Source organism: Cetorhinus maximus, chromosome 6 (genome assembly GCF_964194155.1).
Source record: "Cetorhinus maximus chromosome 6, sCetMax3.hap1.1, whole genome shotgun sequence".
NCBI classification, from domain to species: Eukaryota; Metazoa; Chordata; class Chondrichthyes; order Lamniformes; family Cetorhinidae; genus Cetorhinus; species Cetorhinus maximus.
Window position 1 is genome coordinate 73,182,854 of NC_135884.1, and position 24,829 is coordinate 73,207,682.

General features: G+C 46.4%; 1 protein-coding gene across 3 annotated transcripts in view; it reads right to left on the reverse strand.

Moving 5' to 3' along the window:
• The window catches only part of mst1 (macrophage stimulating 1), a 225,434-nt gene that overhangs the window by 23,377 nt on the left and 177,228 nt on the right, over positions 1-24,829 (reverse strand). For 2 of the 3 annotated variants that reach the window (XM_078543851.1, XM_078543849.1), the window contains one exon: positions 1,376-1,411. The exons of the other annotated variant lie outside the window; for it this stretch is intronic. In XM_078543851.1, coding sequence (XP_078399977.1) covers positions 1,376-1,411 — 36 coding nt within the window. The remainder of the gene's footprint in view (positions 1-1,375; positions 1,412-24,829) is intronic. 3 annotated transcript variants of the gene reach the window in all.

Consider the following 24,829-nt stretch of genomic DNA (forward strand, 5'->3'; position numbering starts at 1 on the left):
ACCGTGCCACCCTTCCTCAAATGGACTGGCTGAAAGGACGGTTCAAATGTTCAAGGCAGGCATCAAAAAGCTAACTGATGATTCCTTGGCAACCAAGCTAGCACACTTTCTTTTTCATTACAGGATCACCCCACAAACAACAACAAGTGTCACACCTGCAGAGTTATTGTTGAAACGCCATTTTAGGATGAGATTGAGCTTAATAATGCTGGATTTAGAGGGGAAAGTGGAAAGGAGTCAGGGAAGCCAGAAAACTAGAGATGATTGGCATAGTCACGAAAGAAAATTTACTGTGGGAGGGCCGGTATACGTGAAAACCTTCGGGGAAGGACCAAAGTGGTTACCGGGTGAAATAAGTGCGGTGACTGGACCACTATCTTATCACATGGAGGCGGAAGGCTGGATCATCCGTAAACATGTGGACCATTTAAGGAAGAGAAAGACAAATCACCAAGATATGGTTCCACCAGTGATCATGACCGGGTCTGCGTTTCCTGTTGAGGATACTCAAACCAGGACTGACATGTCTGATGTTCCTGTGGAGTTGAGGATGCAGAGCTGCAGGTGCCCATCGAAACACCTGATGTTCAGACAACTCTGGAAAAGGAGGTTCCTGACAAAGAATCTGAGGTTGTGGAGCTGCGATGTTCCACACGTACCAGGAAACCACCTGAAAGACTTAACTTGTAAATTCCTTACCCAGTGTTAATATCATGTTGTCTTGAAAAATATGTACTTGTAAATATAATATGCATAGCTGAGTTAAAAGGGGAGGAATGTAGCAATTATGGTTTTATTTAGTGTGAAATGTACCTTGCAACACTTGTGTAATACTAATGTAATACATGTTAGGCAAGGTCACATGATCTGTAGTAACCAATAGGAGTCATTGTAAAGATAGAGTTGGAGTTGAAAGCGCACGTGTAGTTGCTGCTGAGTATATTGTAAATAAACTTAATGTTTCCACCCAAGAAGTGTCTGCAGATCAACTCTACCATTATCAGTACAACTCGGCCACCCTACAATAATGATGAAAAGGCAAAGATTGTTAAGATCTTACAGGTTCCCCCACCAGCACCTTTAACCAGGAGGAAGTGTCATCTGGTTACTGACCTTCCTGACAGTGGAGAGCTTTTCGCGCCATCAAAACACAACTATAATTTTGAACACCTCAATTAATTCTACCTGTGATCTTCCCTGCTCTGAAGAGAACAATCTCAGCTTTGAAAACCTCCCCATTTCTCCAAAGAAATCTCATTAAATTTGACCAGATGAATGATTGCTGGGAGATCAAAACTACCCAAAGTAACCATGGAGACATATTCTGTTTTCTCTCTGCTTCTCTTTGCAGGTTCTGCTGCTTATCCTCATGTACCTGGATCCTCTTTGTTTGTTGGTTTGGCATGTCCTCCTGTAATTGAAACAGATGATCATTGCACAATTAAAGGTGTACAACTGGAAATCAGCAGTCATTTTATGTCTTTAAATCTCTTTGTAAACGCGATCTCATGGATTCCTGTCCTTGTATGTCTGAGATGTGAGAGGATTAGGGAGATAGTCGTCTTCTATCCCAACAAAATCACCAGGCACAGGAAAGGGGAAAGCGGGGCTGAGGACTGTAACTTCAGCCTTCTGCCCCCTCCCACTTTCCCAGCCCATTCAGGGTCTTAGGGGCAGCTATGTATAGTGAGATAAGGGACACCGACATCCAAATGGCCAGACTGAGCCCACCCAGCTAACATCCCATTGTACAGATAATTTCTGTGCCTGTAACACAGGAGGTTATTTGCCTCAGCAATGCAGATTGTCAACCCTGTGTGCGTAATGTCAGACACTAACCCTGTGTCTGTAATGCAGGGCACCATCTCTGTGCCTGTACTGTGGGACACTGTCTCTGCACCAATAATGTGGGACACCATCACTGTGCCTGGAGCATGTGACACTACCTCTGTTCCTGTTCTCTGGGACACTATCACTGTGCCTGTAGTGTGACACATAGGTTTTGATAACACCAGTAAACAGATGCGGGGGTTGCAATATGCTTCCAAAGCAGACTGCATACCAACTTCCATGCTGACTGCTTATTTAAATTATTGTATTCTGCAGCCAACACTCTGTGCACTGTTGGGTGTCTGTACAACTGAGCAGGAGGTGTAAAAGTGCTAGAGGCCAGCACCACTTCCAGCTAGCCTCTTAAAGGGGAAGTAGCTTCTGTCTGGAGTAGGTGCTGGAACTGGCTGCAAAAAGGGAATGCAAGCACAAAGAAACTGAATTATGGCACAAGGAGGCACGGAGGGGCCTCGAAATTTTCTAACACTGAGCTGGAACTGCACTGAACTTGGTCTATCATAGAGGGGCCAAGGGGCTGTCAGACAAACTCTCAGAAGGCACTGGGAGCAGATAACTCTGATGGCAAATGTAAGGAGTCAGGCTCTGAGGACCTGGATGCAGTGCTGCAAGAAGTTCAATGACCTCACACAAAAGGTCAAGGTCAGTAAATGCATCTCCAAATGCCATATTCTACCAACTTTCTGAACAGCTACTGAATGCACCATAATTCTATCATTCAGCCACCAACAAACTCTATCAACCACAATTCATGCTTCACATTCATGACTTCATCTCACCCTTACACACTTAGCATTGTTGCAAACCTCGCACCCACAGCTCACAGACTGCACAGCACTGCTAGCTATTCAACCATGGTAGCCAAATCAATTAACTATATTACACCACAGTTCACATGCTTCCCTCTCTCTTGCTGGACAAGGTGGTGAACAACCACAGACAGCAGCATCTAACTGGTGGGACATGGTTATATTTCCTCATCCCAAAGAAGGAGGTGGTAATCGCCATCACTGAAGCAGCCATGACTGTTGCTGTGGCCAGCAGCAGGGCTGAAACCATTGAAAATGGCTTTCTTCTCAAACCTATTCCTCCCTCTCTTATCCCACTCCCAGTCATCCCACAGCTTCCTCTGCTTAACAAGATGCAGATGGTCTAAACTTGCACTTCTTGTTTACCCCCTCTCCTCACCAAAGCCCTATCTTTGTACCTTTCTCCTTCCAGATAGCCAAGAGCTCCAAACTGGCCCAGCAGTGATGGAAGGGAAGGAGTTGGAAGAGCACAATGACACTGATGGGGAAGAAACACTGTCATTCACTCTCACACTCACAGTTAGCAACTCGGATACAGACAGCGTGCTAACTGTAGAGCCCAGCTTAGAGGCAGGATCTGCACTGGGTAAGACACCGGGCATGAATAGCTGCAGTCAGGGCAGTGGGCAAAGGGCCAGCTTGGCAGTGAAAAAGGTCACACATAAACTCTGCTGCAGAGGATTCAGATATGGAGTGGAATTGTCCGGGATTTGCACAAAGTGCAGTAGTGGGCGGGAAAAACGATGTTTTACCCGCTGGCCACAATGGCAGCTTCTCACACTGCATCGTCCCAAACCCACCATATTAGTTATGCATTCCCGGGAAACACGCCGTTTCGATGGCAGGTGCCCTGTCATTCGCCCGCCACGCCATCACCTCGCTTCATCATGCCAGGCACCACATTTAAAGTGCAGCCCCACACACACCTCTCAGTGTTTCCAACCACACTGACTGGTGAGGACATGGACCGTGCCTGTGGCGACCCATATGAGGATCCTGCACTACATCATCCCTCTCTCAATGCAACTGTGAGTGCTCTCTCTCCTGCTTTTTGACTCTGCTGCCATGCACTAATTATCTCTACTTTGGTTCACAGGAAGCTCTGCCAAGTGACCGACACCCTCAGTCAGCCAGTCCCTCAGCTCCATTCATGTCCTCACCTCCAGCCAAGAGGACACCTCCCCCATTGAAGAGCTGGAAATAAGCAGCCTGTAAGACCCATCACAGCGCTTACCCACACCCTCCACCATGGCAGAGACACACGCCTCGGTGGGACCCAGCTCGGGTGGGTCCCAATCGGGTGGGCTCACAATCCAGTGCTCACCGCACGGACACGTGTCCACAGCAGGAGGAGGCAGGTTCAGCCGAGCTCCCTAGCACTCGGAGGACTGCTGGGGAAGAGGCATCTGTAATATTGAGTCAGATGACGAGCCTCTAGATTTGACCTCCCAACTCACCGTGGAGGGTCAGCAGAAGGTAGGGGAACATCACACAGAGCTGTTGGAAGCCCTCAACAAAGTGGCACATGAGTCAGAGAAGTGCGTCTGCCTGCTCTCTGATGAAGTGGTGCCCACATGTGTGAGCACGGAGGTCTCCATGGGGAGGATGGTGGATGCCATGGAGACCCTGGTCCAGCAGAACGTGGAGATGCATCCAGACCTGCACTCCATCACGGGAGCCATGGGTGAGTTCCTGCAGTGGCAACGTGAGAGGGAAAGGGGGCACCTCGACATCCCTCCAGGTGCTCCTTCCCCTCAAGGAGTCAGGTAGGGGACCTCAGGCACCCAAAGGGAGGAGCAGCAGCAGCTGGACATCCCTGGGTCATCCACTCAGGAGTCTCAGAGGCTGTCCGCTCCCTCCGAGTCCCCTTTGCCTGTGACCCCCTCAACCTTGTCCTCTGTCACCGCAGAGGGAGCAGCCGGCCCACAAGTCATTCTGGAGCGAGAAGTATGTAGGTGGCAGGGCCTTTCGGAGCCTCATGCAAGCACTCTCCCACACATGCAGATCCTTCACGTATTACACTCATCTCAATGTTCTGAGCATTTTCAATGCTGCCTACTGGGGTTCGCTTTCAGTTGTCCGAGTGAGCCGACCTGCATCTCCGCCACCCACTGAGCACATTCCCATGCAGCACCTGTTCCTGCCCAACACGACTCTCTTTTCACTTTCGATTTAGCCAGCATGGTAGTGCTACAGTTTTTCATTCGCTCCCCATCCTTTACATTCCCCCAGTCACCCATTTCCTTTCCCCCATCACTGTCACCAACTTCCACCCTCTCTGTGATCTACCAGCCACAATCCTTTTCCTTCAGGGATGTCCAGGTGAACGTGCACGTTCCCTTCCTTCCCGAAAATCCCACCCCCATCCACATTCACCTCCCCAACCTCCTCCTTCCCACCCCCAGGATCCGTGTCTGTCTCCGAGTCCCCACCAACCACCCTCACTGTCCCTTCTACCGTTCCTGTCGAACCCTCACCCTCCCACCTCGCTCTGCCCTCGGCCATCCTCACCATTCCCTCATACCACACCCACCCTCAGTTTGCTCCCCAGGAGACAGTCATGGACTCAACAGAACCCTCCCTTGCACGTTCACCTGGACATCCCCCCCAACCCCCAGACTCCATCCCCCCTTGAACCCCTTCCCCCACTCCGAACCCCTTCCCCCCTTGGAGCTCCTTCCTCCACTGGAACACCTTCCCCCCGGACTCCCTCCTATCCAGAACCCATTTCCCCACGCCTTAGTCCTTCGCCCTCCCAACCCAAACTCCACCCTCGCTTAGTCCTTCACCCTTCCTGACTCCTTCCTCCACCCTCAGTTCTTCCTCTATCCTTACTCCCTCTTCTCTCCACACTTCTTCTTCTCTGGACTCCCTCCCCTCTCTGCACCCCTTCCTCCCCCGGACTCCGTCCTCTCTCTGCACTCCTCCCCCCTTCTGAGCTCCTTCCCTTACACCTTCCACCCCACTTACACCATTGCTATCTTTGCCCCGTTACCTGCTCTTCCCCCTGTACTCCCTTCCCTCCTAACCTCCCCCTCCCAACCTGTCCCGTCGACACCTTCATTTCTCCCCCAAACCTCACCCCCCCTGACAACTTTGTTCACACCCTACCAACCTCATCCCCCACTGCCCCACGCGTCTTCCTCTCCCAGTCTATTCTAGACCTTCTCCTCCCACCTCCTGGTACATCTTCCTCTCCCAAACACAGCTGGATGTTCCTATCTACCCCCTCGACGATCATCTGTTGCGAGCAGACATGCAATGGTGACCTTCCAACTTCCGTGAGCTGCTTTGCAGCAGAGCAATATCCGTGAGAATCCACCCAGCATGTCGTGGACGTTCCTCCAGGGTGACATTGCTGTCAGGCTCCAGCATCTTCTACTCCCCGGACGTCCGTGATGTGAGCAAGGCCCTGGCGGTAAGTCTCTTCTGCACAGGCGTGTTTTACCGCTGACATGGGTGGATGATCCAGTGGGTGAGGGGGTGGGGGGAGGGGTGGGAGCGATGGCCATATAATATGAAGGTGTATTATAATGAGCTCCAAACATCCGATGGCAGGAAACAGGCTGAGCAGATGATCAAATGATTTCTGGTTTTCTCGTCATGTTGTCCCTTCATGCCACCGAACACACGCCAGGCATGGAAAATTTCACCCATGGCACTTGATGGGGCAGTTGCCTCAAAGGACGATGGCTATGAACAATGAAATGACTGGTGCATTGGCAGGTCCGCATTAAGACAGTACTCACTGCCTAGAGGAGCCTGACATCAACTTTGTGCAGGGTGTTATACAAAATTTGGAGCCCAGACTTTCCAGCAGAGGTCAACTCCAAGAAAACAAGTGTGGACTTAATCACGACGAACTGTCTGAGGATCAATGCTTCCACTTCCAAGCAGACTGCTAATGCATAAGTTCAGACTGCTGTGACACATGTTCAGACTGTAGTTACACATGCTCAGACTGTTGTTACACATGTTCAGACAGCTGTTACACACATCTACACTACTGTTACACAAGCTCAGGCAACAGGTACACAAGCTACGACTGTTGTTACAGAAATTCAGACTGCTGTTACAGAAGCTCAGAGTGCTGTCTCACAAGTTCAGACTGCTAATATACAAGCTCAAACAGCTATTAAGCAAGTTCCAGCTACTGCTACACAAGCTCAGACACCTGTTATACACATCCACACTGCTGTTGCACAAACTCAGACAGCTGTTTCACAAGTTCAGCCTACTGCTACACAAGCTCACACTGCTGTAACACAAGTTCAGACTATGGTTACACAAGCTCAGACAGCTGTTACACATGTTCAGGCAGCTGTTACACACGTCCACACTGCTGTTACACAAACTCACACAGCTGTTACACAAGTTCAGACTGCTGTTTCACAAGTTCACTTTACTGTTAAAAAAGTTCAGGCTGTTGTTACACAAGCTCAGGCTGCTGTTACACAAGCTCACACTGCTGTTACAGAAGTTCAGGCTGCCGTCACACAAGCTCAGACTGTAGTTACACAAACTCAGACCGCTGTAACACTGTTCAGACAGCTGTTATACACGTCCACACTGCTGTTACACAAGCTCATACAGCTGTTACACAAGTACAGGCTGCTGTTTCACAAGTTCACTCTACTGTTAAAAAAGTTCAGGCTGTTGTTACACCAGCTCACACTGCTGTTGCACAAGCTCAGAGTGCTGCTTCACAAGTTCAGACCGCAGTTACACAAGTTCAGACTGCTGTTACAGAGGTTCAGACTGCTGTTTCACAAGTTCAGACCGCAGTTACACAAGTTCAGACTGCTGTCAAACAAGTTCAGAATGTTCCAAATACTGTTCCACAAGCTCAGGCTGCTGTTACATTAGTTAAGACTGCAGTTCCTTGAGATCAGAAGCTGTTACACATGTTCAGACAGCAGTTACACCAGCTCAGTGTGCTGTTACACACATTCAGTCTGCAGTGACACCATTTCACACAGTAGTTCCATATGTTCAGACTGCTGTTACCCAAGTTCAGACTTGTGTTACACAAGTTCAGACTGCTGTTCCCTGAGTTAAGACTGTTATTACACATGTTCAGAGTGTCATAGACATGTTCAAACTACAGTTTCACAAGCACAGACTACTGTTACACAAGCTATGACTGATGTTACAGAAGTTGAGACCGCTGTTTCACAACTTCAGACTGCTTTGACACCAGTTCGACCTACACAATCATACGTCCAGGCTGTTGCTACACATGTTCAGACTGCTATTACACGAGTTCACTCAGATCTTACACAAGCTCAGACTACTGTTACACAAGCTCAGACTGCTGTCTCACAAGTTCAGACTGCAGATACCTGAGTTCAGGCTGTTGTTACACACGTTCAGAGTGCCATAGACATGTTCAGACTGCAGTAACACAAGCACAGATGGCTGTTGGGCAAGTTCAGTTTGCTGTTACACAAGTTCAGTTTGCTGTTACACAAGTTCAGACTGCTGTTCCACAAGTTTGGACCGCTATTACACAAGTTTAGGCTGCTGTTTGACAAGCTCAGACTGCTGTTCCACAAGCTCAGGCTGCTGTTACACAAGCTACGACTCCTGTTATAGAAATTCAGACTACTGTTACACCAGTTCAGGCTGCTGTCTCACAAGTTCAGACTGCTGATATACAAGCTCAAACTGCTGTCTCACGAGTTCAGTCTGTTGTCTCACAAGCTCAGACTGCTGTCTCACAAGCTCAGACTGCTGTCTCACAAGCTCAGACTGCTGTCTCACAAGCTCAGACTGCCGTTCCACAAGCTCAGGCTGCTGTCTCACAAGTTCATACTGCTGTTACACAAGCTCAGACTGCCGTTCCACAAGTTCAGACTGTTGATTAACAAGTTCAGACTGCTATTTGACAAGCTCGGACTGCCGTTACACAAGCTGCGACAGCTGTTACACAAGTTCAGACTGCTGTTACACAAGCTCAGGCTGCTCTTATGCAAGCTCCGACTACTGTTACACACACTCAGAATGTTGTTACACAAGCTCAGGCTACTGTTACATTAGCTAAGACTGTAGTTCCATGAGTTCAGATGCTGTTACACATTTTCAGACTGCAGTTACACCAGCTCAGTGTGCTGTTACACAAATTCAGGCTGCTGTTACACAAGTTCAGACTGCTCTTTCACAAGCTCAAACTGTTGTTACACAAGTTCAGACTGCTCTTTCACAAGCTCAAACTGTTATTACACAAGTTCAGACTTCTGCTACAGAAGCTCAGACACTTGTCACACAAGTTGAAGCTGCTGTAACAAAAGCTCAGACTGTTGTTACACAGGTTCAGGTGGCTGTTCCACACAATCAGACAACTGTTCCACACATTCAGACAGCAGTTACACATGTTAAGACCGCAGTTACACATTTTCAGTCTGTGCTTACGCAAGTGCAGAATGCTGTTACATCAGTTCATACTGCAGTTGCACAAGTTTAGATGCTGTTACACAATTTCAGAATGCTTTTACACAAGTTCAGAATGCTATTGTTACACACATTCAGGCTATGGTTACACAAACTCAGGCTGCAGTTACACACGTTTAGGTTACAGTTACACCATTTCAGACTGCAGTTCAATATGTTCAGGCTTCTGTTACACAAGTTCCTGCTGCTGTTCCAAAGATTCCAAGTTACACAAGCTCCAAATGCTGCTGCACAAGCTCAGACTATTGTTAACACAAGGTCCGACTGCTGTTACACACGCTCAGACTGCAGTTCCACAAGTTCTGACTGTTGTTACACACGTTCAGACTACAGTTAAGCAGGCTCAGATTGCTGCTACAGAAATTCAGTCTGCTGTGACACATGTTCAGACTGCAGTTACACAACTTCAGACTGCAGTTACACCATTTCAGACTGCAGTTTGATATGTTCAGGCTCTTGTTACACAAATTCAGACTGTTGTTCCACACATTCAGACTAGGGTTACACAAGTTTCAAATGCTGTTACACATGCTCAGGCGGCTGTTACAGAAGCTCACAATGCAGTTACACATCTTCAGATAGATGTTCCACACATTCAGACAGCTGTTATACATGTACATCCTGCAGTTATATACTTCAGTCTGTGCTTACACAAGTACAGAATGCTGTTACACCAGCTCAGGCTGCAGTTGCACAGGTTTAGAATGCTGTTACAAAATTTCAGGATGTTTTGACACAAGTTGAGAATGCTGTTACACACTTTCAGCATGCTTTTACACAAGTTCAGAATGCTGCTACACAAGCTCCAACCTCTGTTTCACAAGCCCCAACTGCCGTTTCACAAGTTCCGGCTGCAGTTACAGAAGTTCAGATCAGCTCAGGCTGCAGTTGCATAGTTTAGAATGCTGTTACACAATTTCAGAATGCTTTTGCACAGCTGTTATATATGCTCAGACTGCTGTTACACATGTTCAGTCTGTGCTTACACAAGTACAGATAGCTGTTACACCAGCTCAGGCTGCAGCTGCACAAGGTTCAAATGCTGTTACAAAATTTGAGGATGCTTTTATACAAGTTCAGAATGCTGTTACACAAGCTCCAACTGCTGTTACACAAACTCTGACTGTGGCTACAGAAGTTCAGACTGCAGTTCCATGTGTTCAGATGCTGTTACACAAGTTCAGACTGCTGTTACACAAGCTCAGGCTGCTGATTCACATGTTCAGTCTGCTGATTCACATGTTCAGGCTGGTGTTACACAAGTTCAGGCTGCTGGTACACACATTCAGACTACGGTTACATTAGCTCAGGCTGTTGTTACACAAATGGCAGGCAGTGATTAGTGGGATACCGCAGGGATCAGTGCTAGGACCCCAGCTATTCACAATATATATTAATGATTTAGATGAGGGAACTAAATGTCATATCTCCAAATTTTCAGATGACACAAAGCTGGGTGGGAGAGTGAGCTGTGAGGAGGATGCAGAGATGCTTCAGTGTGATTTGGACAAGCTGAGTGAATGGGCAAATGCATGGCAGATGCAGTATAATGTGGATAAATGTGAGGTTATCCACTTTGGTAGAAAAAATAGGAAGGCAGATTATTATCTGAATGGCTATAAATTGAGAGGGGGGGATGTACAACGAGACCTGGGTGTCCTCGTACACCAGCCGCTGAAGGTAAGCATGCAGGTGCAGCAGGCGGTAAAGAAGGCAAATGGTATGTTGGCCTTCATATCGAGAGGATTCGAGCATAGGAGCAGGGATGTCTTGCTGCAATTATACAGGGCCTTGGTGAGACCACACTTGGAATATTGTGTGCAGTTTTGGTCTCCTTATCTGAGGAAGGATGTACTTGCCATAGAGGGAGTACGGCGAAGGTTTACCAGACTAATTCCTGGGATGGCGGGACTCTCATATGAGGAGAGATTGAGTCAATTAGGATTATATTCGCTGGAGTTCAGAAGAATGAGGGGGGATCTCATAGAAACGTATAAAATTCTAACAGGACCAGACAGGGTAGATGCAGGAAGGATGTTCCTGATGGTGGGGTGCTCAGAACTAGGGGTCACAATCTGAGGACACAGGGTAGACCATTTAGGCCTGAGATGAGGAGAACTTTCTTCACCCAGAGAGTGGTGAGCCTGTGGAATTCGTTACCACAGAAAGTAGTTGAGGCAAAAACATTGTATGTTTTCAAGAAGGAGTTAGATATAACTCTTGGGGTGAAAGGGTTCAAAGGATATGGAGAGAAAGCGGGAGCAGGCTATTGAGTTGGATGATCAGCCATGATCATAATGAATGGTGGAGCAGGCTCAAAGGGCCGAATGGCCTACTCCTGCTCCTAGTTTCTATGTTTCTAAATTCTGAATGTTGTTACACAGGTTCAGACTGTTGTTCCACACATTCAGATAACTGAACACATTCAGACTGCTGTTACACATGTTTACTCTGTGCTTATACAAGTACAGAATGCTGTTACTCCAGCTCAGACTGCAGTTGCACAAGTTTAGAATGCTATTACACGATTTCAGATTGCTTTTACACAAGTTCAGAATGCTATTACACAAGTTCAGAATGCTGTTACACAATTTCAGAATGCTGTTACACAATTTCAGATTGCTTTTACACAAGTTCAGAATGCTGTTATACAAGTTCAGAATGCTATTATACAAGTTCAGAATGCTGTTACACAAGCTTCAGCCGTTGTTCCGCAAGCTCAGCCTGCAGTTAAATAAGTTCATGCTGCAGTCCCACGAGTTCAGAGGCTGATACACAAGCTCGGACTGCTGTTTCAAAGTTCAGACTGCAGTTAAACACATTCAGACTGCTGGTACACACAGCTGTTGCACATGTTCAGAATGTTGTTAAACAAGTTCAGACAGTTGTTACTCAAGCCCAGACTGCTGTTGCTTAAGTTCAGACTGCTATTGCACATCTTCAGACTGCCATTGCACACATTCAGGCTGCAGCTACACGAGTTCAGATTGCTGTTCCACACATTCAGACAGCAGTTACACATGTTAAGACTGCAGTTACACATTTTCAGTCTGTGCTTACACAAGTGTAGAATGCTGTTACATCAGCTCAGACTGCAGTTGCACAAGTTTAGAATGCTATTACACAATTTCAGAATGCTTTTACACAAGTTCAGAATGCTATTGTTACACACATTTAGACTACATTACACAAACTCAGGCTGCCGTTACACACGTTTAGGTTATAGTTACACCATTTCAGACTGCAGTTCGATATGTTCAGGCTTCTATTACACAAGATCCAGCTGCTGTTCCAAAGGTTCCAAGTTACACAAGCTCCAGCTGTTGTTCCACAAGCTCAGACTACTGATGACACAAGGTCCGACTGCTGTTACACAAGCTCTGACTGCAGTTACCGACATTCAGACTGCAATTACACAAGTTCAGACTGCAGTTCCACAAATTCAGACTGTTGTTACACATGTTCAGGCTACAGTTTCGCAAGCTCAGATTGCTGCTACAGATATTCAGACTGCAGTTACACCATTTCAGGTGACAGTTCGATATGTTCAGGCTCTTGTTACACAAGTTCAGACTGTTGTTACACACATTCAGACTAGTGTTACACAAGTTTAAAATGCTGTTACACATGCTCAGGCTGCTGTTATACATCTTCAGACTGCAGTTACACAAGCTCAGACTGCTGTTACAGAAGCTCACAGTGAGTTACAAAAGTTCAGACTGTTGTTACAGACATTCAGCTTATGGTTACGCAAGCTTCAACAGCTGGTACAGAAGTTCAGGCTGCTTTTACACATGTTCAGACTGCAATTTTACAAGCACAGTCTGTGGTTACACACGTTCAGGCTGCAGTGATGCCATTTCAGACTGCAGTTCAATATGTTCAGGCTGCTGTTACGCAAGTTCAGGCTGTCGTTACAAACGTTCAGTTTTATGTTACACCCATTCAGACTGCAGCTACACATGCTCGGACTGCCATTACACACATTCAGGCTGCAGTTACACCATTTCAGACTGCAGTTCAATGTGTTCAGGCTGCTGTTCCACAAGTTCCAAGTTATACATTTTCAGATTATGGTTACACAAGCTCAGATGCCTGTTACACAAGTTCAGGCTGCTGTTACTCACATTCAGACGGCAGTTACACAACATCAGGCTGCCATTACATACATTTCGGCTGCAGTTGCACCATTTCAAACTGCAGTTCGATACATTCAGGCTTCTGTTACAAACGTTCAGACTATGGTTACACAAGTTCAGATTGCAGTTAGACAAGCTCAGACTGCTGCTACACATGTTAGGACTGCTGATGCACATGTTCAGACTTGTGGTGTACCAGTTCAGACTCCTGTTACACAAAGTCAGGTTGCTGATACTCAATTTCAGACTGTTGTTACACAAGTTCCTAATGTTGTTACACAGGTTCAGACAGCTGTTCCACACATTCAGATAACCGTTCCACACATTCAGACAGCTGTTACACATATTCTGACTGCGGTTACACATGTTCAGTCTGTACTTACACAAGTACAGAATGCTGATACACCAGCTCAGACTGCAGGTGCACAAGTTCAGAATGCTGTTACACAAGCTCCGACTGCTGTTACACCCGTTGAGACCCATTTCAGTTTGGTATGTTCAGGCTACTGTTACACACGTTTGGACTTGTGTTACACATGTTCAGACTGCTGACACACAATGTCAGAGTGCTGTTACACATGTTCAGACTGGTGCTACAGAATTTCAGGCTGCTGTTACATCAGCTCAGACTGCTGATACACAATTTCAGACTACTGTTTCACCAGGTCAGACTGCCGCTCCATGCATTCAGATTGCTGTTACACAAGCTCAGACTCCTGTTACACAAGTTGAGCCTGCTGTAACACAAGCTCAGACTGCTGTTAGACAAGTTCAGACTGTTGTTACACAGGTTCAGACTGCTGTTTCACATGTTCAGACAGCTGTTCCACACATTCAGACAGCTGTTATGCATGCTCAGTTTGTGCTTACCCAAGTACAGAATACTGTTACACAAGCTCAGACTGCAGTTGCACAACTTTAGAATGCTGTTACACAGTTTCAGAATGCTTTTACACAAGTTCAGAGTGCTGTTACACAAGCTCCAACTACTGTTCCGCAAGATCATACTGCTGTTCCATGAGTTCAGACTGCATTTACACAAGCTCAGACTACTGTTACACCCATTCAGACTGCTGCTACATATGTTCTGACTGCTGTTACACATGTTCAGGCTGCAATTACACAAGTTCAGTCTGTTGTTACAGACATTCAGACTACAGTTACACAAGCCTAGACCTCTGGTACAGAAGTGCAGACTGCTGCTTCACAGGTTCAGACTGCACTTACACACATTCAGACTGCAGTTAGACAAGCTCAGACCGCTGTTACACATGTTCAGACTGCTGTTACACGTGCTCAGACTTTAGTTACACAAGTGCAGACTGCCGTTGCACACATTCAGGCTGCCGTTACACTATTTCAGACTGCAGTTCGATATGTTCAGGCTGCTGTTCCACAGTCTCAGTTACACATGTTCAGACTATGGTTACACAAGCTCAGATGCCTGCTACAGAAGTTCAGACTGCTGTTACACAAGTTCAGACTGCTGTTACTCACATTCAGATGGCAGTTCCACAACATCAGGCTGCCATTACACACATTTTGGCTGCAGTTACACCATTTCAAATTGCAGTTCGATACATTCAGGCTTCTGTTACAAATGTTCAGACTATGGTTGCACAAGTTCAGATTGCAATTAGGCAAGCTCAGACTGCTGTTACACATGTTCAGACTGCTTTATACTTGTTCAGACTTGTGTTACACAAGCGCAGTCTGCCATTACACATGTTCAGGCTGCAGTGATGCCATTTCAGACTGCAGCTACGCAAGTTCAGACTTCTGTTACATGAGGTCAGTCTGCTGTTACAAAAGTTCAGACTGCCAGTACACACTATCAGACTGACATTACACATATTTAGATTGCTGTTGTACAAGTTCAAACTGCTGTTACATGCGTTCAGACTGCTGTGACACACATTCAGACTGTGGTTACACACATTCAGGCTGCAGTTCCACATGCTCAGACTGCTGTTACATGAGTTCTGACTCCTGTTACAACAGTTCAGACTGCAGTTACAGAAGCTCAGACTAAGGTTACATACGTTCAGACTGCAGTTACACAAACTCATACTGCTAGTGCACATGCTCAGACTGCTGTTACACACATTCAGCTTGCTTTTACACATGTCCAGACAGTTGTTACACAAGTTCAGACTGCATTGCACACATTCAGACTGCAGTTACATAGTTCAGACTGCTGCTACACATGCTCAGACTGCTGTTACTCAAGTTCAGACTGCTTTTACAGTTCAGATGGCTGTTACACGTGTTCAGCTTGCCGATGCAAACATTCAGGCTGTGGGTACACTGGCGCAGACTGCGGATAGACATGCTCAGGCTGCCATTACATATATTCAGCCTGCTGTTCAGACTGCTGCTGGACTCATTCAGACTTCCATTATGCACATTCAGGCTGCAGTTACGTCATTTCAGACTGTAGTTCAATATGTTCAGGCTGCTGTTACACAAGTTCAGACTGTTGTTACACACATTCAGACTTGCGTTACACATGTTCAGACTGCTGCTTCACATGTTCAGACTGCTGTTACACAAGCTCAGACTGTTGTTAACACAACCTCCGACTGCTGTTACACCAGCTCTGACTGTGTTTACACAAGCTCAGGCTGCTGTTACACAAGCTCAGACTGCTGTTTCACACGAGCAGGCTTCAGTGATGCCATTTCATACTGCAGTTCTATATATTGTTACATGTTCAGGCTTGTGTTACAGAAGTTCAGCCTGCTGATATGCAAGATCAGACTGCAGTTACACAAGCTCAGGCTGCAGTAACATATCTTCAGACTGCAGTTCAATATGTTCAGACTGTTGTTCCACAAGTTCCAAGTTACACAAGCTCCAACTGCTGTTCCACAAGCTCAGACTACTGTTAACACAAGCTCCGGCTGCTGTTACACAAGCTCTGGCTGCAGTTACAGAAGTTCAGACTATTGTTACACATGTTCAGACTACAGTTACACAAGCTCAGATTGTTGCTAAAGAAGTTCAGACTGCTGTTACACAACCTCAGGCTGCCATTACACACATTTAGGCTACAGTTACATCATTTCAGACTGCAGCTCGATATACTCAGGCTGCTGTTACACAAGTTCAGACTGCTGATACACAAGCTCAGAGTGCAGTTGCACTTCTTCAGCCTGCAGTTTCACAAGTTCAGACTGTTGTAACATAGCTTCAGACTGCTGTTCCACACTTTAAGACAGCTGTTACACATGATCAGATTGCTGTTACACATGTTCAGTCTGTGCTTACACAATTACAGAATGCTGTTACACCAGCTCAGGCTGCATTTGCACAAGTTTAGAATGCTGTTACACAATTTCAGAATGCTTTTATACAAGTTCAGAATGCTGTTACACAAACTCCATCTGGTGTTCCACAAGCTCAGACTGCTGTTACTCAAGTTCAGACTGTAGAAGCTCAGACTGCAGTTCCCAAAGTTCAGATGCTGATACACAAGCTCAGACTGTTCTTTCACACATTCAGACGGCTGTTACACGAGTTCAGACTCCTGTTACACATGTTCAGGCTGCTGTTACACACATTCAGACTGCTGTGACACACATTCAGACTGTTGTTACACACTTTCAGATCAGTGTTACACAAGCTCAGACTGCTGTTACATGAGGTCAGTCTGCTGTTACACAAGTTCAGACTGCTGTTACACAATTTCAGAATGTTTTTACACAAGTTCAGAATGATGTTGCACAAGCTCCGACTGCTGTTCTACAAGCACAAACTGCTGGTACCTCAAGCTCCGACTGCTGTTACACAAGCTCAGACTGCTGTTACACGAGTTCAGACTCCTGTTACACTCGTTCAGAATGCTGTTACACAAGCTCAGACTGCTGTTACAGAAGCTCAGGCTGCTGTTACATGAGTCCAGGCTGCTGTTACACATGCTCAGACTGCTGCTACACATGTTCAGAGTGCTGTGACACATCTTTGGACTGCTGCTATATATGTTCTGACTGCTGTTACATATGTTCAGTTTGCAGTTAGACAAGATCAGACTGCTGTAACGCACATTCAGACTATGGTTACACAAGCTCAGACAGCCATTACACAAGTTAAGACTTGTATTACACAAGTTCAGATTGTTGAAACACAATTTCAGATTGTTGTTACTCCAGGTCTGACTGCCGTTACAGAAATTCAGACAGCTGTTACACGAGTTCAGACTCCTGTTACACTTGTTCAGAATGTTGTTACGCAAGTTCAGATTGCTGTTACCCAAGTTCAGACCGCTGTTACCCAAGTTCAGATTGCTGTTACGCAAGTTCAGATTGCTGTTACCCAAGTTCAGACCGCTGTTACACAAGTTCAGATTGCTGTTACACTAGTTCAGACTGCTGTTACATGAGTTCAGTTTGCTGTTACACAAGTTTAGTCTGCTGTTACACAAGTTCAGATTTGTGATACACAAGTTCAGACTGTTGTTACACGAGTCCAGGCTGCTGTTACACGAGTCCAGTCTGCTGTTACACAAGTTCAGGTGTGTGACACACAAGTTTAAACTGCTGTTACACAAGCTGAGACTCCTGTTACGCAGGTTGAGCCTGCTGTTGCACAAGCTGAGACTTCTGTTACACAGGTTGGGCCTGCTGTTGCACAAGCGCAGATTCCTGTTACACTGGTTGAGCTTGCTGTTACACAAGCTCAGACTGTTGTTACACAAGGTCGGACTGTTGTTCCACATGTGCAGGCAATTGTTATGCACAGCTGCTTACACTGCTTGCTCAAATGGCATTTGCAGATGTTTAGACTGCTGTTACACAAGTTCAGACTGGCGTTACACAAGCTCAGATTGCTGTTACATTCATTCAGACTGCTGTTACACCAGCTCAGACTGGTGTTACACAAGCTCAGACTGGCGTTACACAAGTTCACACTGGCGTTACACAAGTTCAGACTGACGTTACACAGGTTCAGACTGGCATTAAACAAGTTCAGACATGTGATACACAAGTTCAGACTGCTGCTACACAACTTCAGACTGCTGTTACACATGCTCAGACTGCTGTTTCACAAGTTCATGACTGCTGTTACACGAGTTCAGACTTGTGATACACGAGTTCAGACTGCTGTTACACAGGTTCAGACTTGTGATACATAAGTTCAGGCTGCTGTTACACATGCTCAGACTGCTGTTTCACAAGTTCAGACTTGAGATACACAAGTTCAGACTGCTGATACACAAGTTCAGGATGCTCTTACAAGAGTCCAGGCTGCTGTTACATATGTTCAGACTGCTGTTACACAAGTTCAGGTGTGTGATACACAAGTTTAAACTGCTGTTGCACAAGCTGAGACTCCTGTTACACAGGTTGAGCCTGCTGTTGCACAAGCACAGATTCCTGTTACACAGGTTGAGCTTGCTGTTATACAAGCTCAGACTGTTGTTACACAAGTTCCGACTGTTGAAACAACAGTTCAGATTGTTGTTCCACATGTGCAGGCAATTATTATGCACAGCTGCTTACACTGCTTGCTCAAATTGCATTTGCAGAGGTTTAGACTGCTGTTACACAAGTTCAGACTGGCATTACACAACTTCAGACTGCTGTTACACATGTTCAGACTGCTGTTACACAAGTTCAGACTGGCGTTACACAACTTCAGACTGCTGTTACACAAACTCTGACTGCTGTTACACAAGCTCAGATTGCTGTTACATTCATTCAGACTGCTGTTACACAAGCTCAGACTGGCGTTACATAAGCTCAGACCGTTGTTACACAAGTTCACACTGGCGTTACACAAGTTCAGACTGATGTTACACAAGTTCAGACTGGCGTTATACAAGTTCAGACTTGTAATACACAAGTTCAGACTGCTGGTACACATCTTCAGACTTGTGATACACATGTTCAGTCTGCTGTTACACAGCTCAGACTGCTGTTACACGAGTCCAGACTGCTAATACACAAGTTCAGACTTGTGATATACAAGTTCAGACTGCTATTACACAGCTCAGACTGCTGTTGCACAAGTTCATGACTGATGTTACACGAGTTCAGACTTGTGATACACGAGTTCAGACTGCTGTTACACAGGCTCAGACTACTGTAACACATGTTCAGACTTGTGATACATAAGTTCAGGCTCCTGTTACACAGGCTCAGAATGCTGTTACAGATGTTCAGAGTGCTGTTACACAGGCTCAGACTGCTGTTACACATGTTCAGACTGCTGTTACACATGTTCAGACTGCTGTTTCACAAGTTCAGACTTGTGATACACATGTTCATACTGCTGTTCTACAAGTTCACACTGCTGTTACACATGCTCAGACTGCTGTTGCACAAGCTCAGGCTCCAGTTTCACAGGTTGAGCCTGCTGTTACACAAATTCAGACTTGTGATACACATGCTCTGACTGCTGTTTCATGAGTTCAGGCTGCTGTTACGTATCTTCAGGATGCTGTTACACAAGTTCAGACTGTTGTTACACAAGTTCGGACTGTTGTTCTACACGTGCAGGCAATTGTTATGCACAGCTGCTTACACTGTTTGCTCAAATGGCATTTGCAGAGGTTTAGACTGCAGACTTGTGATACACAAGTTCAGACTGCTGTTACACATGTTCAGCCTGCTGTTACACATGTTCAGACTTGTGATACACAAGTTCAGACTGCTGTTACACGAGTTCATACTGCTGTTACACAATTTCAGACTGCTGTTACACATGTTCAGACTTGTGATACACAAGTTCAGACTGCTGTTACACAGGCTCAGACAGCTGTTACACATGTTCAGACTGCTGTTACACATGTTCAGACTGCTGTTACACATGCTCAGACAGCTGTTACACATGTTTATACTTGTGATACACAAGTTCAGACTTATAATACACAAGTTCAGACTGCTGTTACACAGTCTCAGACTGCTGTTATACAAGTTCAGACTGCTGTTACACATGTTCAGACTGCTGTTACACATGTTCAGACTTGTGATACACAAGTTCAGACTGCTGTTACACAGGCTCAGACTGCTATTACACAAGTTCAGACTGCTGTTACACAGGCTCAGACTGCTGTTACACAAGCTCAGACTGCTGTTAAACAAGTTCAGACTGTTGTTACACAGGCTCAGACTGCTGTCACACATATTCAGACTGCTGTTACACATGTTCAGGCAGCTGTTCCACACATTCAGACAGCTGCTGCATATGTTCAGACTGTTACACTTGGACTGCAGTTGCACAAATTCACACTGCTGCTTTCACATGTTCAGACTGCTGTTACACACTTTCAGACTGTTGCTACACAAATTCAGAATGCTGTTCCACAAGCTCAGATGGCAATTGCCCATGTTCAGACTGCTGTTTCACAAGTTCAGGCTTGTGATACACAAGTTCAGACTGCTGTTTCATAAGTTCACACTTGTGATACACAAGTTCAGACTGCTGGTACACAAGTTCAGACTGCTGATACACAAGTTCAGATTCTTGTTACACTTGTTCAGGATGCTGTTACACTTGTTCAGGATGCTGTTACACTTGTTCAGAATTCTGTTACATGAGTTCAGACTGCTGTTACACGAGTTCAGACTGCTGTTACACGAGTTCAGACTTTTGTTACATGAGTTCAGACTGCTGCTACACAAGTTCAGACTGGCATTACACAAGTTCAGCCTGCTGTTACACAAGTTCATACTGCTGTTACACAAGCTCAGACTGCTGTTACACAACTTCAGACTGCTGTTACACAAGTTTAGACTTGTGATACATAATTTCAGACTGATGTTGCACAAGCTCAGACTGCTGCAACACCTATTGAGATTGCTGCTAAACAAGTTCAAACTGCTGTTTCGCAAGCTCAAACTCCTGTTACACAAGTTGAACCTGCTGTTACACAAGCTCGGACTGTTCTTACACAAGTTCCGACTGTTGAAACACCAGTTCAGACAGCTGTTCCACATGTTCAGGCAACTGTTTCACACATTCATACAGCTGTCGCACATGTTCAGATTGCTGTTACACAAGCTCAGACCGCAGGTGCACAAGTTCAAACTGCTGCTGCACAAGTTCAGACTGCTGTTACATATGTTCAGGCTGCTGTCATGCACTTTCAGACTGTTGCAACATAAGTTCAGAATCCTGTTCCACCAGCTCAGATGGCAGTTGCACAAGATTAGACTGCTGTTACACAAGTTCAGACTGTTGTTACACAAGGTCTGACTGCTGTTACACAAGTTCAGAATTCTGCTACAAAAGGTCAGACTGCTGTTACACAAGCTCAGACAGTTGATGCACAATTTCAGATTGTTAATAAATGAGGTCCGCTTCCTGTTCCACATGTTCTGACTGCTGTTACACAAGGTCAGCCTGCTGTTCCTCATGTTCAGAGTGCCATTACACATCTTCAGACTGCAGTTACAAACATTTAGGCTGCTGTTACACATGTCCAGACAGTTATGCACACATTCAGACTATGGTTACAGCTCAGGCTGCTGTTACACAAGTTCAGACTGTTGATACACAATTTCAGACTGCTGTTATTCCTGATCAGGCTGCTGTTACACAAGCTCAGACTGCTGTTCCACAAGTTCAGGCGGTTGTTACGCATATTCAGGCAGATGTTGCACATGTTCAGAATTCTGTTACACAGGCCTGACTTTTTTTATTCATTCACGGGATGTGGGCTTTGCTGGCAGGGCCAGCATTTATTTCCCATTCCTAGTTGTCCTTGAGAAGGTGGTGGTGAACTGCCTTCTTGAACCGCTGCAGTCCATGTGGTGCAGGTACACCCACAGTGCTGTTAGGAAGGGAGCTCCAGGATTTTGACCCAGCGACAGTGAAGGAACAGCCGATATATTTCCAAGTCAGGATGGTGAGTGACTTGGAGGGGAACTTCCAGGTGGTGGTGTTCCCATCTATCTGCTGCCCTTGCTCTTCTAGGTGGAAGTGGTCATGGGTTTGGAAGGTGCTGTCAAAGGAGCCTTGGTGAATTCCTGTAGTGCATCTTGTCGTTGGTACACGCTGCTGCTACTGTGCGTCGGTGGGGGAGGGACTGAATGTTTGTGGATGTGGTGCCAATCAAGCGGCTGCTTTGTCCTGGATGGTGTCAAGCTTCTTAAGTGTTGTTGGAGCTGCACTCATCCAGGCAAATGGGGAGTATTCCATCACACTCCTGACTTGTGCCTTGTAGATAGTGGACAGGCTTTGCGGAGTCAAGGGGCGAGTTATTCGTCGCACGATTCCGACAATACTTGTAGCCACAGTATTTAAATTGCCAGTCCAGTCCAGTTCAATGGTCAATGGTAACCCCCCCAAGGATGTTGATAGTGGGGGATTCAGTGATGGTAATGCCATTGAACATCAAGGGGCGATGGTTGGATTCTCTCTTGTTGGAGATGGTCATTGCCTGACACTTGTGTGGCGTGAATATTACTTGCCACTTGTTAGCCCAAGCCTGGATATTGTCCAGGTCTTGCAGCATTTGGACATGGACTGCTTCAGTATCTGAGGAGTCGCGAATGCTGCTGAACATTGTGCAATCATCAGCGAACATCCCCACTTCTGACCTTATGATGGAAAGAAGGTCAATGATGAAGCAGCTGAAGATGGTTGGGCTGAGACACTACCCTGAGGAACTCCTGCAGTGATGTCCTTGAGCTGAGATGACTGACCTCCAACAACCACAACCATCTTCCTTTGTGCTAGGTATGACTCCAACCATCAGGGAGTTTTCCTCCTGATTCCCATTGACTCCAGTTTTGCTAGGGCTCCTTGATGCCACCCTTGGTCAAATGCCACCCTTGATGTGAAGGGTAGTCACTCTCACCTCACCTGTGGAGTTCAGCTCTTTTGTCCATGTTTGAATTAAGGATGTAATGAGGCTAGGAGCTGATTGGCCCTGGCAGAACCCAAACTGGGCGTCATTGACTAGGTTATTGTTAAGCAAGTGCCGCTTGATAGCACCGGTGATGACCCCTTCCATCACTTTACTGATGATGGAGTGTAGACTGATGGGGTGGTAATTGGCCGGGTTGGATTTGTCCTGCTTTTTGTGTACAGGACATACCTGGGCAATTTTTCGGATAGCCGGGTAGATGCCAGTGTTGTAGCTGTGCTGGAACAGTTTGGCTAGCGGCACAGCAAGTTCTGGAGCACAAGTCTTCAGCACTATTGCCAGAATATTGTCAGGGCCCATAGCCTTTGCAGTATCCAGTGCCTTCAGCCATTCATGTGGAGTGAATCGAATTGGCTGAAGACTGGCATCTGTGATGCTGGGGACCTCGAGAGGAGTTCGAGATGGATCATCCACTGGGCACTTCTGGCTGAAGATTGTCACAAATGCTTCAGCCTTATCTTTTGCACTGATATGCTGGGCTCCCCCATCATTGAGGATGGGGATATTTGTGGAGCCTCCTCCTCCAGTGTGTTGTTTAATTGTCCACCACCATTCACGACTGGATGTGGCAGGACTGTAGAATTTCAATGGCTGTGGGATCGTTTAGCTCTGTCTATCACTTGCTGCTTATGATGTTTGGCACACAGATAGTCCTGTGTTTTAGCTTTACCAGGTTGACACCTCATTTTTTGATATGCCTGGTGCTGCTCCTGGCATGTCCTCCTGCACTCTTCATTGAACCATGGTTGATCCCCTGGCTTGATGGTAATGGTAGAGTGGGGGATATGTCAGGCCATGAGGTTACAGATTATGTTTTGAGTACAATTCTGCTGCTGCTGATGGCCTACAGTGCCTCATGGATGCTCAGTCTCGAGTTGCTAGATCTGCTTGAAATCTATCCCATTTAGCACGATGGTAGTGCCACACAACATGATGGAGGGTATCCTCAATCTGAAGGTGGGACTTCGTCTCCACAATGACTGTGCAGTGGCCACTCCTACCGATACTGTCATGGACAGATGCATCTGCAGCAGGCAGGTTAGTGAGGATGAGGTCAAGTATGTTTTTCACTATTGTTGATTCCCTCACCACCTGCCGCAGGCCCAGTCTAGCAGCAATGCCCTTTGGGACTCGGCCAGCTCGGTCAGTAGTGGTGCTACCGAGCCACTCTTGGTGATGGATATTGAAGTCCCCCACCCAGAGTATATTCTGTGCCCTTGTCACCCTCAATGCTTCCTCTAAGTGGTGTTCAACATGGAGGAGCATTGATTCATCAGCTGAGGGAGGGCGGTACCTGGTAATCAGATGGAGGTTTCCTTGCCCATGTTTGACCTGATGCCATGAGACTTCATGAGGTCCAGAGTCAATGTTGAGGACTCCCAGGGCAACTCCCTCCCGACTTTATACCACTGTGCTACCACCTTTACTGAGCCTGTCCTGCCAGTGGGACAGGACATACCCAGGGATGGTGATGGTGGAGTCTGGGACACTATCTGTAAGGTATGATTCCATGAGGATGACTATGCCAGGCTGTTGCTTGACTAGCCTGTGAGACAGCTCTCCCAATTTTGGCATTAGCCCCCAGATGTTAGCAAGGAGGACTTTGCAGTGTCGAAAGGGCTGCGATTGCCTAGGTCGACGCCGAGTGGTCCGTCTGGTTTCTTTCCCTTTTTGTGACTTTGTAGCAGTTTGATACAACTGAGGGGCTT